Raw genomic sequence first — 21,349 nt, 5'->3', positions numbered from 1 at the left:
CATGGTTAATTGTTTTTTTTTTAACTTCAGCTAGTGATTGATCGACAAAGAGTTTTTTAATTCCATATAAATTGGCATAGTTTTAATGATTATCGATTCGTCAAATTCTTGGAACAGGATGTAAAATTTCTGGTTATATATATAAATGTTCTTGATTTCAGGTATCTTTTGTTTTAAAATTAGTTTTTTTTTATAGTTTTTAAAAGAAAGATAAATTTTGACGTTTCCGCTTTTCTTTGAGTCTTTATAAAGATAAAGATAAAGACTTTAGAATTTAGATCCAAAAAACAAATTAATAAAGTAATAACATGACTTAAATACAGCAATAAGAAACGCCACTGCTAACAGTCGAAACTAATTCATTTAGTGCCAATAATGGGGTGACATTTTTGATTCTTTTATTATTTACTGGGGCCACTAAGAATTTTGTAACTAGTTTAAACAAAATAAACAACGGCTGTAAACTACAATTATTAAAAAAAACTTCTTACAACGATCAATATGTCTATTAAGGTTACACAGGGTATTCTGAGACGTGATTTAAAAAATTCGGGATTGAGTAGATGACGTGAAAATAATCCTGTGATATAGAAAAATTTCTTTTATGTTATACTCGTAGGCATTTATAGTTGTGCAATCATAACTTATATTTAAGTAAATTTTCTAAATTATACATTAGAACATTATGAATTTTTAATGGATGTCCATGGAGTTTGTTTAACTTAAATAAAAATTCTACACTACTATCTGAAGGCCAGGGGCGACTCATGTCCAATGGTTAACAATCCCTAACTTTTACAGGGACAACCTGTACAATGTAAAGAAATGCATTTTTCAATTGATTTCGTAACAAATTTTTCACTAACATTGTTATGGTCGTAACAATTGATTGTGACCAATACCCTGATAGAACTGAAAAAAACTGTTTCAAGATATTTGTAATATTTGCGAATATATCTTGCAATATGCATAGTGAAATTAAGTGACCTCAAAAAACACTTTACCATAATATTAACGGCATTTATCTGTGCGCTATTGTACTTCGGTATAAACTGACTAGATTAATGATTCCTAATGTTCATAATTATTAAATATTGTGTAATCCCTTTCATGTTAAATGACTTTTTTGCAACTCTTTCTAATTTTGCAATGCATAACAGAAGCAATCGCTAGAAAGTAAATCTGAAATTAAACTAATAGAAGTGCATAACGTTATTATCACTTTTTTATGAATAAATAATTATAAATATGAAATTAAGTATACAGAGTGCAACATTGATAATTTGAAATATTTCTACTACTTAATGTTAATATATTAAGATTTAACATAAAACTTCTAGATAACATCTAGTTAAATATTATTTTATTAGAAAATTTGAAATCTTTTTGTGTTTAGTACTTGAAAGTAATTGAGCGTATGCTTATAATAGAATATTATTATAGAATAATAGCGCCCAATGCTTGATCGGTTGTAGTTGCATCCTTGTATGAACGCTTTAGTAAAATATTGACATATAGAAACGAAAGTTTTAGGCTTTTCCTTCCATCTGTAAGGAATAAAGAAACCAAAAATTATCTTAGCACTCTCGATTTAATTGACTAAAACTGCTAAAGTATAAATTTTCTTATTATATCATAGTGATAATAATTTTTAATGTGGGTCAAGTAGACTGACTTCAAAATATTTTGTAGTGCACTTGTTTGCTATTCAATCCAATAAGCTGCAAATAAAATAGATTTATTTTTTGGTTGGATATTTTTAAATGATTAGAAAATTTAACAAATTTTGGAAGAAAAATACTTCACCAACAATATCTTATTACCTCTCAATATTTTGCATTTACAATCCTTTTGGCACGAATATTTATGATTAAACAGTGCTTTACTACAACAAGTATTGAACCAAAATAGATTTCAAATTTCATTCTATAAAATTGGTGAGATTTTCATTTTTTATGCTTCCTCTTTCTCATCTTGCTGTCAGTATCAAAAGTGGAGTGCCGTCAACGAAGTGGCCAAGATTCCACATACTTTGAAGGGTCAAAACGAGTGAGTGGTGGGCCATTCAGATTCAGAGTAGTGAGGAGAAAGTTTGTGATGACAAGGACGCCCTGGATTCAGTTATGATGAGGTTTATCTGAGAAAACCCTTTCTCATATTCACTTGAAGATACTGGAATGATCTTTACTGCGGTTGTCAATAGCATTAAAGTTTTTGGAATGCTTAGTTTTGTTTTCACGATTTCTTACAGCTCATCACACATTACAGCTAAATTTGAAACAAAAGCAGTCGATGTTAGTTTTCGGGGCAGACCTTCGTACTTAGATCTGTCTGAACTATCATGTGTTTTATCTTCTTTGATTGCTTTAAAGTGGTTCACTAGAATTTCAAAATTACTGACACTGTTTGAAAGCTTAAAGCTACCCAATGTGGGCATTCTTTGGCGGAGCGTGAGGCGTGGTACAGAAGATATAGCTTAGCAATAAATGCTTTAAAGCGATTGATATTGTCCATTTTCTTCGCAACATCGTTTACACAAAGCACAAGCCTGTCATTAGAACAGACCCAAACTATGCTAGAGGGAAACTTGTCTTTTAACAACGCACACATCAGACTTCTGGCTGAGCATCACTGCTGCCCCATCACAAACCACAGCAACACAAGATATGATAGCCTCATAACTTCCAAGAGATGTCACTTTCAAGTTCAATGAAGTCCACAAATAAATTAACAGGATATTCCATACCTTTCTTTCAAGCAAATTTTAGCATACAAAATAAGAGTTGATTTTTTTCAAAGTGGTCGATTCATCAATAATGATTGCAAATTTATTTGTTGATCTGATCATTTCCTGCAAAACGTGCTTCCTCATTTCTGTTAATATAATTGATAATATTCACACAAGCCTTGTTTGAATTAAGAATGCGGTTCCATATTCAGTCCATTAACCTTTTGAATATCGATTTTCGAATCAAAATCATAAAAAGATTGATTCTGTATCGCAGCCTTATGAGCAGTTCGAAAAATTCTCGTTGCAACTTCTTTCTCTTTTTTTTTTTAAAACATACGTTTTGTAAAGTTTCTTCTTGAGACTGTAACAATTTTCAAAGCCGCTAAATGTGCAACACTGTCTTTGTGATCATACATTTTTTTCCTTAAAGCAGCTGTTCGTTGCTGGGCCCGGGTTTTTCCAAAACTACTAATACCACAGCAAATCCATTGCTTGGTCATTTTCATACCACATCTTTTTACTACACCTAGATAGCCAAAATTTCGGCATACCTCACAGCTAAGTTCTTTGTTATGTACCGGGTGTCCCAATAAGAATGGCTCTCGGCTATATCGCGGGAACCGTATATAGTACAGCTTCGGGAAAAAAATTATAACAAAAGTGACCTCGAGAAAAACCTGGAAATTATTTACAGAGTTGTAGGCCCACCGCCAGAGGACGTAATTAAATATCAAATATTATAAAATTAATAATTTACAAATTTTGTCTAATTAAGATGCATTTAAACTATGATTTTCGTATTCTTCAAGAAATTCGGCGTATATTTGATTTTACAAGTTTTAATCTATCTCTCCAAATAGGAGGTGGGGGAAGCGGGAGCTTTATTATGAAAAAACGCCTGTAAGTCCAGTTCTACTTAATCTATCTATGCAAACTCAGAGATATGGCCGAGAGCCATTCTTATTAGGACACCCGGTACAATAAGGAAACTGTATTTTTAACAAATGTCATTTTTTGCTCTAAGCTGCAACAGTCTGGCCTCTGCTCATCATCTTCTTTTGTGTCGTTACTAATCTAAGCAGAAATACTGGAGGACGTAGGCTAAGGTGACTCCATATGTTTCTATTGGAAGCGACGTGCGTTGTTCAGGTTCTTCAACTCATTTTGCTATTTTTGGTCCATTAAAAAAACTAGTTATTCCATTCATTGTTAAGGAATACTACAGACAACTAACAATTTTTACGCACTTAGATTAGTAATACTACGTGATTAAAAACATCAAAACCCTAAGAGAGAAACAGGTCCGCGGTCTGCGAATATTTTGACTGCACATACAACGAGAGTGCACAACTCGACATGTGCGCACTAGGAAACAAATCTTTTTATAATATCCATTGTTATAAATAATCCCATATAAAGGTGTAAATAATTGGCCTATAAATTTTAAACTTTGTGGAGCCCTTTTGATATATATATACTTCATATGATCAAGAACCTGCGATAAATGGCAATAATTAACATAGATTATGAATTTTTTACGTTATTTGTTTTAAACAAATAGAGAAATTCAATACGCCTGCGAATTCTTTTTTGCTATTTTGTTGTCCAGATAAAATTATGATTTAAATAATGTTATCTTAATTTTCATTTTTAATTGTTTAAAATCGATTTTTTCACATTTCGATTGTTGAAATAATTAGTTAAAAAATAATTCTGCTCTTAACAATCATAACATCACAAATTTTTCGTTTGCCACGTATTTAAATGTTCATTGAGTTTTCGAAACAGCTGATAGTCGCTGGAGGCCAAATGAAGCGAATGCTTGTCTAATTCGGAGCCCACCTAAACTATTGCAACTATTGCAAAGGTGGATCCATGATTGGGTGCCTTATCCTGATGAAATAGAATAACTTTCGGCAACTATTCCCTGGCATTTTTTTCTCCTCTATATTGGCATAATAAGCACTTTTCATTGTGGCTACCTTTTGCAGGTAATCTACTAAAATTACATCTTCAACACCCCAAAATGTGGTTAGAAGAACCTTCCTAGGTAAAGGTTACGTAGAACAACGTTTATCTCCCCACTGTGCATTCTGGTCTTCACATAATAGTGATATAGTACACATGAACACGTCTCATCCATTATTTTTAATTTTTCAAGATTCTCTCTGTCTTGTTTATACTGCGTTAAGAGAACACTGCACACTTGTATACATCTATTGTAATTCGTGGTACCCATCAGAAAAATTTTGTTCGACCGTAAGTATTCTCGTACCATTTACCACATGGTACGAGACACCACTATCTTCCACCATTTGTTTAATAGCCACACATCGATCTTGCAACACCTTTTTTTAACATTTTCGTGTGTAGTACTTATTAACTTAGCCCAAGAGCCAAAATAAAGTAATTTAAAAAAACTGCTTGTTTAGTTAGCTTAATTACACTAAATAAAACTAAATTTCATACTTAATAAATATACAATAATTAATGAAAACAATGTGCTTGAATCTCCTTGGAAAGTTTGAGTAGGTCAGGCATGATTTGGCATGATTCCAAGTTCTCACCAATAAGACGAATGCTCATTTTAGTCTTGATAATTTTCATGTTTTAAAAAGATTGTTTGCGTGAACTTTTTCAGCTGTCAACCAATCGTTGAAAATGATTATGTCTTCCTTCTCCAGGTCATTCAAAGCAAACCACTTGTGTTTTGGACTAAGATCAAATTCTTTCTCATCCAATATTTCAACATAAAGACATTCGTATTTAAAGTGCCATATCTCCTTGTTTTAAAATCCACCAATTGTATTTCAAAGGTACCAATATCAGTTTGGAAAGGAGAAAATTTTAACTCGGTTATTGTAACATTTAGAGGATTTTTGACAAATACTAAAGTAGCTCTGCTGTTTTCAAATTTCTGTAACCTGCTGAGAAATGCTTCCCTCATATTTAAAATTATTGTTTTAAAGTGCTGTTTATCAATACAGGAGTTATTTTCTTAGGAATGCTTCAACAGGGTCGGAAATTGGAACAACCTTTTAAAGTCCTGAGCAAATTGGATAATTTCTTCTCGAATGTATATCACTTGTTCTACATCGGAAAAATTAAGCTTCCTTTCCCTAACTATCTTTTAAGATAAAATTACACATGTTTTCGATTTATAGATGAAAATTAATTTTAACAGAATACGATACAAGTTTCTTTGAATGGGAATATTATTGCATCTTACGTAAATATTTGCGCCAAAGCCGCACTTGAGGAGCTAAAGAGCCACATGTGGCTCTTAAGCCGCACTTTTCTGGCCACTGGTCTACCACATTTACTCATGAAATCACACTTCTTTTCAACTCCGCACTTCTAATGTGCATTCATCTCTCTATGATAGAAGTCGATTATATCAGAAAGATAAATATTATTAAACCAAGTTGAGGATCCCAATTCTTTGACCATACAACAAGAACAGTTTACGATTATAATATTGAAACTGTCAACCGTAAACCGTTAATTTGACTAAGTATATACAATACCCACAATTCACAAAGCAGAAAATGGTATAGTATGTATGCTCTGGTTAAGTTGTCTCGTAAATAATACACTATTCATTGTTTATATATTCATCAATTTAACAGTCATTTTTTGAGTTATATAAAACAATGTAACTGCAAAGTTACCATTTGATTAATACTAGAACAAGGAAATATTATATATGATCAAAGTCCAGAAAATTCACTGTTTAACTCAGTCTGTGTTGTGGAGTTTTATTAATAAATCTTATTGCTCTATTTATTTGATCATGTGAACCTATAAATATATGAATTTCAATATTTCAAGTGAGACTACGTCATGGAATATAAATCTTTTATCAATGTCCAGCATAATTGAAATTTTATTACTATTTCCCAATGAGCCCACTGAAAATTTTCTTCCAAACAGTTCACCTCGACCCTTCGTACGGTCTCCACATTTTATTTTTTTTATTTTTCCATGAATCAATCACCTGACAACTTAAATTTATAGTACAGCTATCTGAGATTCATATAAAAAAATGTTAGATGATTTCAACTGATATTTCAATCATAATTATGATTTAAACTAAATCCGGAAAATGTAAGAATCTGCCCCAACAACAGGGCACCTATATACAGTATTGACGTACCCTCGCTGTGGGGTAGTTTCGTACGTACGATTAAAACCACACATATAAATCAAATTTCTTTTATTAGCAATGAAATTAAACACAAAAATGAAGATTCGACTTCTATTAAACAAAAATAAAATACTTTTCTTATAGTCAACAAAAATTAGATAGCTTTTCTTAAGTAAAACGAAACCTTCTTTTCCTCTAATAATAAACCATAAATTTGCTTCATTTTCTACGTAAATTAGTTATCTTAAATTTTTAAATCTTTGGTGTGGATTAAGGTTGTTGTTAATTAATAAGATAATAAAAACCATTGAACAGTGAAATTAGAAAAAATTAACTGAAAAAGTGGAAAGTTTTGATGTTCTGGAAGTACAAACTGTTGGAGGCTTAGGTTCAGGAAGAATCATTTCAACATCAGTTATATAAACAACCCACAACTTTTTCTACATAGTAAATAGTATTTTTTTTCTTAGGGAACATCACTAAAATAAACGAACCGTCTTTAATATTTTCTGGATTAACATCGGCTGTTCATTTCAAAAGTTGAACTCTCTTGAAAGCTTATATCAGATCCATCAAAATCAGATTCATCTCTTTCTGTGCTTTTAGCTTTCTTGTTCTTCGTTTTTAAACTAAACTCAGCTAAACTACGTTTGATTTATCTTGTCCTAGCCCTTCTTTGGGTGATTGGTGATTTTCCCAGTCCACAAATAATCAATGCTTTTTTTTAACTATACTTCGAAATCATTAATACTGATATTAAAATTACCTATATTCGTCTTGCACATTGTTAAAAAACTTAGGGATAATTCTGGTAATAATACAAACAGTATTACTGTTCAAGGAATTAATTTCCCATCCAATCTAAAATATCAGATAATAAAATATAATTATATATATTACATATAAAAATTATCAGTCTTCGTTGTTCACTCCTGTCGAGGTATCTAGCAGGACGGAACGAAAATATGCATATTTTGATTGTTGTTTATTAGAAACTGAATTTGAATTTAATAACAATCCCAGAATATTTGAAATGATAGAATAATTGACACAAATATGCTACATTGTATACTAATATTGTTTATTGTGAATATTTTTTTCCGTAATTAGAAGAAATTTAATCAATTTTAGTGAAAAAGGAAGTTATGTATATAAACAGAACTGATTTTAGATATATCATATACATTGAGTATGTATGTGTGCGAAAAATATAGTGGAAATTATATTGTTTGTTTGAATTGATGATTGTGCAATAAGATGTCTAAGCTACATTTACAAAATTTAGAGAAAATTTATATATTTATATATAATATTTCATCCAAATCGTGAAATCAGACTTATTAATCTACGATTGTACAATATTTTGCCAAAAGTGTGAAAATATGAATTTTTGTGTCATACTTTGCAAAATATGTGAATAATTAAACAGCGTTTTAAACAAAGATATTTTTCAAAAATATTTGGCATAAGGACTTTCAAATAAATACATTCTGTGAAAACCACCAAAAATTATTATCCATCTTCTACATCTATATTCTCCTCTTCACCATCTGTATTTTCGGTATCTATAGGGTCAATCCTTCTTCTGTACGATCTTTTTCAGTAGAACCAGCTCCGAATACCATTTTTTTAAAGGTTGGGAGATACCACGATAGTTTTTTTATGTCCTCTATTTTTTTGTAATTTAATGGCATTATATTTTGTTGTTAATTGTTGATTTAGTATCAGCTGGTCACCATTAATTTTTTTCCTTGTAGCTTCTCTCTTTGTATTGTGTTTTGATGGTTTTTAGATGAATATTTTATTTATTGTATATTTCCCAGTCCCAAAAAGAGTTGAAAATAACTTCTTTGGTTCCTTGTAGTAACTCCTTCCATTTTTTACATTTGCAATGTTCTTCCATGATCCTTGCCCCTTTGTTGTTTCTTTCAAGATATCCTCAAAAGAATAAATCCATTGTATTTATATCAGGGAAACCTGGGGGCCATGTAAATAAACCCCTCCGACTAACCAAGGAAAAATGTTGATGTTTTTTTTACATCATTTAGTTTATGAGGAGGGGCTTCATCCTGCACATGTCTCTGCGACTGTTTAGAGGAATATCACATAATATGGGTGGGAAATCAAAATATCTCCTATTAGTATTTTCAATAAATAATTACAATTTATCATAATTTTCTTCAGAATGTCTCTTTATGGCATGTACAACGATCTAAAAATCTTCATACCTCCCTAGAGGGAAATCAATTGAAAAATTTTGTTATCTTTAGCCCTGTAAAAGTTACGGATTGTTAACCATTCGGCATGAGCCGCACCTGGTCTAGCCAAACACACTACATGGACATTTGTTTCCATTCCATTGATAATTCATAATGTTGGAATGTATAATTTAGAAAATATATTCCAATATAAGTTCTGATTTTGCAGCTTTAAATGCTTATAACTTAGTATGAGATTTTTTGTCAGAGATAATGTCACATTTTTAAGTCTAGGAGGAAAAAAGTAAATTTATTTAGAGGAATTGTTTTTAGAATTAGAATTCGCTATCATTCAGGGATAGGATACTGTAGTCTTTCTTTAGTTTCACTAACCGTGAAAGTGATTATTAAGTTACTTTACTTGTATTCTTTAAATTTGCACAGTTAGGTATAGTAAAAGTTTATATATTGGGTACTCGTGAGACAAGTTGAGCTATTTCCATTAGTTTCATAATATACGAGTACTATTTTCTCCTGTTTCATTAAGTGATTGAAGCTAGCAATATTTTCTAATTGAATAATAATATTTTTTACGTTCAACTATCCACAAGCAAAGAAATTATTGAATCCGTTCAAATTATTAGTAGTTACACTGTAGTTTGAAATAATTAATTATGTGCTACTTAATAGTTATGCATTTTACAATTTGTAGAAAAGAGAAATACCTCTTTTCTTTCTCATACCCACCAACTTCGTTCTAGTCTAGTTCTAGCTAAAAACAGTTTTTATCTTTATATTGCCGAAGGTACTAGACAATAAAATGACATTTATTTCCAATATATTACAAAACTTTAATGATGTATTTTCCTACCAATTCTAGATAAAATGAAACTAGTCCAAAATTCTCAAAGCATTTTACACTCAAACTATAAATTGAGGCAAAGAAACTTTTTTCTGACTTTTACGATGAAAAAGTTTAGTAAGGAAGTTTTTGATTCTCTATTTCTGAAAACGCAGTATCAAAGTTTAGAAATCAAAGTTTTTTAAAAAGTTGATATGCTGCAGAGAAGAAAGTTGGATCAATTTTAAAATAATTTACTCGGCCAACTTTGATAATTATGTTAAGAAACTATTTACACTTTCGAAATAAATTATTCCTGTACATGAATGTATAATGAGCATTGTACAATGAATATTTAACTGTTTATAAATAATTTATTTTATAGCTAACAAAAATCACCGAGTTCCTTTATGCTGAAAAGAAATTATACAGATATAAGAATATATATCATACCAATTCATACTCTTGTGAAAATATTACACAAGCCATTAACTTCAGCAATGCCAGCTATTTATTGACTAACTACGACACTCTGTTGCCTTTATAATAAAAAAAAACTTGTTCCATAAAACAAAATGTCAATTGAAGAATTAAATTCTTTCGCATATTTGACAACGTTTGTATGTCACTTTTTAGATATTTTGTATGAGCAATACACACAAAGCAATACGCAATTCAATTAATTTGAGATACTGCACAGCGTTTACAAGAATCCTTCGTCAAAGCCCAGTTTAGAACAGCGATCAATCCAGTAACAAATTAGAGGACATCAAATTATGGTTGGCTCCTTGAGAATGGTTTCAACATTACGAATTATTATGAATATATTAGAGCTACGGAACTGTGAAAGTATTCTGCTCCGGCTCCTGCAAATCTTCCACAAAATGTTCCACAAAAAAAAATGCCCTTGAGCACAATCCAATTCACAATGTTGAGATAGTTGTGTGTGCAAAACTTCTACAAATCGTTAATTATCCTGATTTTAGGTCTTTTTAAATTAAAAATCACTTTCTGAAATTGTAAAAAATTGACGTTTCGACCTATTGCGTTTTTTATTATCAAAATATGACTTGGCATTGAAACCTTGCATCGTTATAGTAATGAATAAATCACTTTCCTAGAAAATAAAAATCTGTTAATCATAAATAATAATTTTTCTTTGGTTGTTCTATATCATAAATATGTACCAGCCATCAATTAAATCGAAAGCGGCCAAATTTTACAGTGAAGCTTACATTTTCGCAATCATATTCTTTTGTTATAATTTTCCCACACATCATATTACCAATTAAAACTAGAAAATTCTTGTTACGCCCACGATTATGATTTATTCTATAATTAGACAAAGCATACGTATTGAGACGAAATTCACATAACGGACGTTTCATAGTGAAAGGGATGATTTAAGTTTAATTCTTAAGCAAACATCGCCTGAATAATAATTTGCTAACTATCAACGTTGAACAACTGCTTCACTTTCTCTTCCGGATAGTAATGGATGATAATATTATATCAAAAAATAGATTGAAAGCACGACATAGATGAACGGTCAAGGTTAATGGTTCAAGCGGTGGCCGTCGTAGAAGGGTAGGTAGTAATTGGATATTAGCTATTATACAGAGTGTTCCGAGCGATCAACATTACATAATAATTTTGTAACTAAAAGAAATACTAAATTTTTCATACAAAAGATGGGCGAAAATCATTCCAAAATGGAATATCTTCTTCTTCTTACGTTAGGACTAGGTCCTGTATTTTCATCAAGGGTTTGCCAGGAGTAGTTGGGATGCTGAGGACCAGCTTTCATACCACCTTATAGGTGGTCGTTCAGGAGGTCGAGTTATGTCTGCGAAATACACTTTCCAACGAGTTCTGTACACTATTTTTCCTACGACCACGTAAAAAATTCTTCAAAAAATGTATTTTTTAAATAAGAAAGTCAATCAAACAATATAACATATGTTTTGAAAAGTTATAAACACGTGACCTGAAAAGTTGAAAAATCCTACAAAATATTTTTTATTCTGTAATAGTAGAGATGATGAAAACGAAAATAATGATTATGAAAAATTTTATAACTAAAGAACAGAAAAAGCACCAATAGAACAATAATTAGATACCCAACAAGAACTAAATAATAATATTAATGATTTTGTTTTACTTTTTTTCTGAGAAGTTATAAAAGTTAAATGTAAATTAACAATTACTAAATTGCAGAGGATTTTGTAATGTTGCATTATTGGTGGTATCCCTAACATATCTGTTGCTGTATAGATGAACTACACAAACTTGCATTATTTTTTTTGGGTTGTGCAGTGTCAGTACGTTGTTCAGCATTTCGTTCAACACTATGTTCAATGTTTCTTCTTGGAACTTCTTTGTTTAAAATATATTAAGAAAAGGAGCATGTCAATACATGCATGTTTTGTTATTTTTTAGTACATGTGTGAAATAAGCTACTTTCTTAGGTAAAAATGAGTGTGCAATCTATTATTTTCATAAAAGGACGTAGGAAAATACATTTTCAACCCTACTGAATACAAATATCAATTATAATCCAATACAGTTGATTCGTTCAGTATTTTTATTCAGCGTAAGAATCGCAAAACACTCGATATGACCTTCAAAGTGGAGTATCTACTTTAAACAATGACAGAGCACAAACTTCACTTGGCAATAGAGAACAGTTGTGCCATGTTAGTGAGGAAAATAATTTCGCCAATAAACTTCCAAATCATTAATCTCCGTTACTTTCTCGACTCTGTGTGTCAAAAGATTCAGGTCTTCTTATTACAATTTATTTGAAAAATGAATTCAATAGAATGGAAATTTTTGAAGAAGTTAAAGAAAAATAACAAGATCTCTTAGCAATGTGACGAAGTGAAAACGATTTTATTCTCATTTTCAATGCAGAAAATATAGTATTTCAAAATATGATCGTGAGGTTACAAAGCTATTCGCGGTTTCCCAGTGGAGAGTGTAATATTTTATAAAAAGTAGAAACAAACCTAATTACATAATATACGTGGCAGTTTCATGGAAGATTACTTTTCAAAGGTTTACACTTTCTCACGGAAAGATACATATTATGAAAAAGCTTGCTGCGAGGAAGGTTCCGTGATTACCCAATACTACTCAAAAGCTCGCTCGAATTAAATATTCAAACAAATGTTTATTATTTATTACTATTCCTGGAAATAGTGGTAGTGATTTAAAATTATCACTGTATAGAAAAGTACACAATTTATATATTTTAAGTTTTAAGACACTATATTGTTAAGTATCTATTTGACAGTTGACAGTTTTTAGTAAATTTGTGGAAGCGGAGAAAATGGGAGATCTGTGTGATATAATATTTTCATTTGTAAGGCAACAGATCAACCAATTTAAAAAACTGTACTCCACGTGAGTCTCCTTCATCGCTTACATTAGTAAAATATTGGGTAGCAGAGTTAGAGCGACCAAGACAAACATCGCAATGGTCGACCAAATGATGTGAGGGTGTAAAAAATTTGCAAACTGGTACTGGATTATCATAGATGCAAAGTATACTTGGTATATATTCTAAAAAGTGTGGTATATCGATTGTCTGAAAAATGGTCCATAAGAAAGCTGTGTACATGAAGACTTCCACGTTAACTCACATTCATGCAAAAACAGTGTCAGGGAGATATTTTAATTGAGCGTCGAGCAAATATGTATAGCAAAAAGGCAAAAATGTCGGCCATTGATAAAACAAGGCTTCAGCTGGACAGATAAAGAAACAATCAAGTTCATGACTTCGATTTAAAATTTCTTTTGATTATCTTGAAAAACCATAGTTACGGGTAGAACAAAATGGAACAAGGAATATGTCAAACAAAATGCTTTCATGAGGAATTAACAAAGAAAGGAAGGAGACCAGTAAGGTCTGATTTGATTAACCTTCCATTAGTCGCGCGTGTATCTACGAGATACATGGCTAACTTTTTGCTAAATATTTATTTATGGAATAGCTCTAGAAAATGGAAATTTGCAGTAGTTCTCGGCAGATGTATCTCGAAGCCTTTCCTAGAAGTACAATCGGCTGATTTCACTTTTACAACCCCTGGCCACCCTAAACCCGTCCGACCGCCGGATTTGTATCTGCTTGATACAGCGCGACCAAAAGCGGCAGTTTATATTCAGATTTAGTTGGGATAAGTTCTCGTTCATTTCGACGTTTTGTAATTATTCAAACGTAAAGTTCATTGCTGTTAAGTGTTTATTTGTTTATACAAAAAATGAAACGTTAGTTTCATATGTCCCGAAAAAAGGAAAAACCGTAGTCCTTATTTCCAGTTTGCATGTGGCGTCGAACGAAGTGGAAGAAGATGCTTCAAAAAAGCCAGAAATAATATCATTTTATAACAACACAAAATCCTGCGTTGATGTGGTCGACAAACTTTGTGCTACTTAGAATGTTGCTAGATCAACTAAGAGGTGGCCTATGGTAATTTTTTACCATTTACTGAACGTAGCTGGAATCAACTCGCGGGTGATATTTCTTGGAAACAAAAATACGTTTGTGACAAAAAGAGAATATTTGAAAAAATTAGGACTAGCCTTGCTAGATGAACAACTAAAAGTGAGGGCCCAAATAAAAAGTCTTCCACGACAAACCAAAGATTTGCTCAAAAATTACAAAACCTTGGAAACACAACAAGAAGTTCAAGAGGCAACACCTGGACCAAGTAAAAGAAAGCGATGCGAACCATGCTATGTAGAAAATAAGAAAACGTCAGTGTCTACATATTGTAAAAAATGTGGAAATCATTTATGTATAAAACTCCATACAAATATGATTTGTAATAAATGTTATAATAAAGAAATTGAAGAGGGTGATTACTCCGATTAATTTTATAAGTTTGTAAAATATTTTGAATAAATAATGTAACTTTAAACCTAGTTCTGTCGATAACCTAATTAAAATTTTACACATTGTACATATAAAATAATTATTTTTTTTTACTTGAAAAAATGTTAAATTAAAAGTGGAGAAAAGAAGTATTCATATAAAATTTGCGCGACCAAATACGTTAGAAATACCCGCGCGCCTAATGGAAGGTTAAAAATATACCCAAGTAGGAAATAATAAGAATTGGAGCATTAAGGAAAGAAAATAACAGGAATGTAATTGCAAATAGCAAAGAGGTTATCAAACAACAACAGTTACCTTAAAATGTAAGATAATGTGGAAACCAAATTAAATAATGTAGATATGGAAAGAACGTTTCGGAAAACTATTAATAAGAAATGAAATAGAAGGTAAATTAGGGAGGTGAAAAGTAGGTCTTGTTGAAGATAGGCATTAAAATAAAAGTTTCAAACGGTAAACAACATAAAAACCACGTGAGCAGACCAAATCAACAAAAAAAAAACCCATGGGAAGTGAAATGTCGGAAAATATGCTAAATTATGGGAAAAAATAGAAGATTTTAACATACCCGTTCCTGAAAAGGTGACAAACTATTATGCAAAACATAGTAAAAAATTGCATTATTGGATACATACCCATTATAAAGTGCTAACGAAACTATTTGATTCATAGGCTTAGAAAAATGTTTTTTCATTTCTGGTATATAACCATTTTTGTCCTTTGTCCCAGTTTGAATTGTAACTCCACGCAACCTATTCACCAGATTTAGATCCCTTTGGATTACTTTTTCTGTTCCAAAACCTTGACTCAGTGGATACAGATTTGTCAACGATGGGTAGTTAATGGTTATTTTGAAGTCAACTCTTTTTTGAAAAACTTATCGAACTTGAAATCTTGAATATCGCTGGAAAGAGTGTATAATAAAGGAGAAAGTGATTTAAAAAAATATAAGATTTTTCAAAACATTTGTTTTTTCATTAAGTTGGACCACCTTCATAAAAAGGAAGAATTTATTATTAGTGTTTGACTAATTTGCTTGAACTAATTACCAATTTTTCTGGGTTCCATTAATAATGACTACTTCATAAAATTTTTGATTACAGGGTGAAAATAAGGCCTTGAGGCTGAAAGAGGGCCTGACGATGTCGTCGTATATCCAACAAGAAGACAACGCCATTGGTCCAGGTGTACCGATGGCGCTTCAAAGTTTGGAAACAACCGACGGTCGATTGGCATGGAACTATTTCGACGAAAGCGCTTACGTTTCCAAAGGTCGGCTACGTAAAGGCGAAGACCCGTATGGTAGAAACAAATTTAATCAACAAGCCAGTGATAATTTATCGAGTAATAGAGAAGTACCAGATACTCGGAATGCCATGTGAGTATTGCTTTTTTTACGTGTTTTTATTAATTTTACCAGTATGTTCGTATGTTTCTAACTGACTTTCCAACGGCTACCAAGATGCACCCATCAACACATCTTGACATATTAAAGACGATTTTGAAAAAGCAAATAGAACTTAAAAGCAAAAAATGAAATACACTGAAAAATACTCTTTTAATATCAAATTGAATAAAAAATAATTCTAGTTATAATAATATAATTACTGATGTGAAAATTAATGTAACTATCTTAAAAACGGTCCCAAAACGCTAATTTAGTTTAAAAATGTCGTACAAAGCAACCCATGTTTTTACATTAGTTTCTCGTCAGTAACTTTATGATTATGCCAAGAATTATTTTCCACTTTTTCAGTTTTTTAAACTATAATTTATTCGGTGTTATGTTTAAAATTTAGCCTTAGGAAAAGGATAGAGAAAAAGTAACTTTACTGTGAATTTTTCATTTTATTTGCCACCATAATCTCGTTTAATTTCAAGGAGCTCCGCAATACGTAAAATAAGCGTTTGTCGCTTTGTAGAATGGGACAATCAATTCTTATGCAACTTCACTGTTTTTCTGCAACAATAGCTAAGTCGCTTAGTCGTGATAGTAAAAACTTTTTTTTTCGGTCGTTTCTTCAAAAGTATCGTAAGTGTCATCTAATCAGCTTAATTTTGATTTCCACTCCTTATAAATAATCAGAATCAAATTGTGTAAACTGAATTGGAGTTACCTTCAAATTAGTGTGGTGATATTGTTAGACATTTCTAGAATGAATAATACTAAATGGTGATAGGAAGATGTAGAAAACAAAAACCATGGTGTACTGAATCTAATAAGTGAAGTAGTTTTGAACTCGAGACCTTTGATAGAGTTTTAAAGTAAGGTGAAACTGAAACCAAATCAAAAACCAATATTATAAATATCTATGTACGCAAATTTATTTATTTCAAAACCACCCTCGCTTTGCTGTGTATGATATTTACAAAATTCAATTCTCTTTGAACAATACATAGAAAATATTTGTAAACTACAAAATACTTCATGTTGAATGCTGAATTGTATCTATAAATTTCATAGATTAAAGACTACCTAGATACACACCATGGCCTTCTTCCGTCATTTAAATTCAGTATGTATAATTCCAATATGTAACGGAACTATAATCCTGGATCTGATAGATAACTATCTGCTGATCCTAATCGAGGACCAGATTTTTTTAGTGTTGGAAGAAGTGATCTTCGATTTTGTGCTTATAGCTAGAAGAATATACTTTTCAAAGCTAGCAGCATCTTGACTACAGGAGTTTTGGGAAAATATGATCGAGTTGAACTGTTGACTGTCGTTCAGAAATTGAACGTAAAAATCTGGTCATGCCAGAAGATAGGATATTCTCCAGATCAGTATATTTTGAGTCAATAAGCGGATATGAGTTTTTGAGCTTTGAAAATTATCAATTCTACTTTGATGGTTGCGATTTTTGTAGTCTTCTTAACATAAAAACAGCTCATTGACAAAGAAATTTGTTGTAAATTAAAACACCTAAAATAAATGACACAACCCAATTAAGTTCTATGAACACAGAAAAAAATTGAAGTTATAAATTAACGCACGAAACTGGGGTGATAAAAATAAAAAGATTTGTGTGAGTTTTAAATTTCAAATTTCCTCTGAATGCGATGTTCATAAATGCTGATAAAAACCTCGTTCTGGGTTAGAAGCTGGAATCAGCAGTTAGGTGAACCCAGATCATAGTTTCCGGAGAGCCCTTACATGTATAGAAGTCCTAATAGTTTGTTTTAATTTCTTACTAATCTTTTCAATTACTTATCAACGCTTACATCTTTAGAAACCAATACATGTCATCATGAAGTATGAATAATTCCAAGGATAAGTAAACATTTTAGATGCTTATTTGTCGAGGTTAATACATTTTTATCAACAATAAAGTTTTTATTCATTTTTATCTATTCAAATTTCAATTTATTATCATGCATTTACATACAAAAAATAATTATATCACGAAAACACCGTGAAGCATTGACTTCCACCAAAATATTAAAAATAAACACTATCTTGCATACAGAATTTGGAGAATCTACCTGGGGTGTATAGATTCGTCATAATTTTTCGGACTTATTCTTGGTTTTCATTTGAAATTCACTTCTATTCATATTCTTTCCCATTGAATCAGCTGTTCTTTCAACATTCTTTTTATTGAATTGAATGGTATTATGTATCTGAGAGTTGTATCAAAGAACCTCAAGAACATCAGCAATGGATCAGTGGGGTGATAGCCCCTCATGCACTCGATAACAAAATAAAAATAAAAATTTACCCATTGATAGCTTATACTACTCTGGATAAATGTATAGGTCAGCTCGCTGTATCTTGTTGAAAAAACTGTCAGCTGATACTTTGAAAGTTATTGAGAAGCTAGGCGAAAGCATCTATTGCCTATTTAAATGCATCATCTGAAGTTTTCCTAGATTAACTGCTAGCTGTTTTTTTTTTTATTTATCATTAAAGCATATTAACAATCGGCTGACAAATTTTAATCTAAAAGAAAATGACGTATTTATAAATATATACTTTCAGAAATATTTAAATAACCAATTACGACATTTACCTATTAAAATAATAATATTCATTATGAGAAAGTAATTAAAAATTTCATTTAAAGTAACATTATAAATTATTCATTTTCTTTTTCGCTTTAGCTTGTGATATCTTTCTGATTAATTCATTTTGAGTCGCATTCGAGTTTGTTGTCTATTTGTGTCCAGCTATCCGTGAGATGTGCACGTAACCTTATTTTATCAAAAAAAAATGCTGATATAGCTCTGATTTGAATATTTGGTTAAATAAGTTTAACGTTTCAGTGTACAAGGTTTTATATTTTTTTTAAACAAAGCTACTATGCCTTATGACCGTTCTGTCTGTGTCATGATAATAGGTGCTAGTCCAGTAGACGCGTAGACCGTTACAAGTTCACTCTTCAAGAAAGTTTTTTGTTACGAACTTGGATTACGAAAATATGTTTATGGAATTCCAACAACAATTTTCAAACTCGCTGTTACCAAATCGTTCAACGGTGTAGAAGATATATCAGAAGAAATTCTTCAAAATGGGCTCTGTTGCCGACGCGTCTCGTTCTGAACGACCGCTATCTGTAACAACTAACGAAAATATGAAAACAGTGGCAATGGCTTTAATTGAGCAGCCGAATTAATCTGTTGTGCGGCTATCGAGATAACTTCGATCGTTCTTGATGATGAATGCTGAATCGTATGCATTATCGAGTTTACCGTCTGCGTCTTCTCCACGCACGAGGATAATTTTGCGAGTGATACCCTCGAATACAGTCACCATTCTCTTTTTGTACTCGAATGAAGCAATCTTCAAGCTGAACGGTGCAGTCAATGCGTGTACTGCATCCTCACGTCTTCATTGAAGAAGAATTAAAGCTGCCTGGGGTGTGTATGTGTGAATAGGTATCCATGCGGGAGTTCTTGTGAGTCCGTACTTTTTTGAAGGTTACGTGACGGCCGAAAGTTACCTGGAAATGCTCGAAAATTTACGTGGGCAAATGGACAACGATCCAATACTCGCAAACATCCGTCATTCCATGCAGGATGAAGTTTCGCCGCATTCTACGTAAGTTGTGCGTAATGTTCATTTTGGAGGGCGGATAGGCAGACGAGGATCCGTTGGCCTGAACGGTCATGTAACACCCTCTGATTTCTTACTGAGGGGTCTTCCCAAGGACCGAGTATATACAAGTGGACGACGCACCCTTCTCGACCTCCAAAGTGCAATTGGAGAAGAATTTCAAACTCTTCATTAGCTGCATCTGCCTCTCCGTTTAGAACATTGCTGTAAATGCATCAATCAATAAGGGCATCAATTTTAACACTTACAGTAACCCTTTTTCGAATCCTTTTATAGTTTATTTTCATAAATTCATTTCGATGCTGCATTTTTTCTCTCAATGCAAATTTGTTGCTTGACTTATGTCGACCTCTGTATAAACATATTTCAACAACACCACGAAGTTGGTTTTATTATAGTGAAAGGTCCACTGATTTCTACGCACTGATGCTATCACTCTAGTATTAAATGAAAATCGTTTCGTAAGAATCACGAATTAATTTAGAAATTGGTGGCAAAAAAATATTTTCGTTCACTTGTATGGAATATTTTACTCTAGATGTAGTAATAAATCAATTATAGTAATAAAGCTGTTAGCATCCAAGTTTGTTTTTAGTTCAAGAGAGTCGATATATAATTTCTATAAATATATCATCATGAAATCATGTCGATTTGAAAGTATACTTAGATTATATGAAATGGAAATTTCAAAATTAAATCATATCGCCTGCATCTATTTGAGTATATCTTACATTTCCCAATATTTTTTATATGTACTTGATAATCTTCTGAGGAATGTTGGTAAATAATCTGGTGAACAATCACTGTAATATCAAAACTGATTACAAAAGTGGAAGGACTCATTTCAAATATAAATGATTCATTTATTTCAAATCAATTTGAAATGATTTAACTTTCTAAGATATTAGTAATGAAGTATCAAAATCAAATTATTTACAGTATAAACAGACATATTACACAACAATTTAATAATTTCACTCGCAATATGAATAGATGTAGAGATATAATAAAATGATACGCAAAATTTTTAAAAGGTATTACGTTTATTATGTAAAAAAAATTTAAAAACACGCCACTTAAGGAAAAACTGAGGGAATTAATAAAAAACAAAATTTTATTCTAAATTCATGAAAAAAAGCTACACAAAAAAAATGAAACTTGAAATTATCTAGTAAGCACATACCATTCTATTAATTGACCCTTTAACCGATAGAGAAAGGAAAGAAATTCTAGTGATAATAGGTAACGGCGATAGACATAAAGAGGCATCTAAGCTTTATTTAAAAGTCACCATTTTGAAAAAAATCTAATTGTTAGAAGCACAATAAGCAGAATTGTTGAAAAATTTAATAAAACGGAAAGCAGGAGGACCAGAAATAGGAGACGATGCGGAATTGATATTTTGCTGTCATTAGAAGACAATCCTCGTCAACTACAACAGAAAGAGCCTCACAACAAAACGTTAGTCGTTTGTGGTAA

At 31.5% G+C, this 21,349-nt stretch overlaps 1 protein-coding gene across 2 annotated transcripts in view; it reads left to right on the top strand.

The window, feature by feature from the left end:
- Nucleotides 1–21,349, top strand: part of LOC130894083 (polypeptide N-acetylgalactosaminyltransferase 2-like) — a 108,830-nt gene that overhangs the window by 46,522 nt on the left and 40,959 nt on the right. For both annotated transcript variants that reach the window (XM_057800659.1, XM_057800657.1), the window contains exon 2: nucleotides 15,918–16,192. In XM_057800659.1, the coding sequence (XP_057656642.1) occupies nucleotides 15,918–16,192 (275 nt within the window). The remainder of the gene's footprint in view (nucleotides 1–15,917; nucleotides 16,193–21,349) is intronic.

The sequence above is a fragment of the Diorhabda carinulata genome, chromosome 5 (genome assembly GCF_026250575.1).
Source record: "Diorhabda carinulata isolate Delta chromosome 5, icDioCari1.1, whole genome shotgun sequence".
NCBI lineage: Eukaryota > Metazoa > Arthropoda > Insecta > Coleoptera > Chrysomelidae > Diorhabda > Diorhabda carinulata.
The sequence above is the reverse complement of the archived record's forward strand: the minus strand, read 5'-3'. Positions and strand labels throughout refer to the sequence as shown.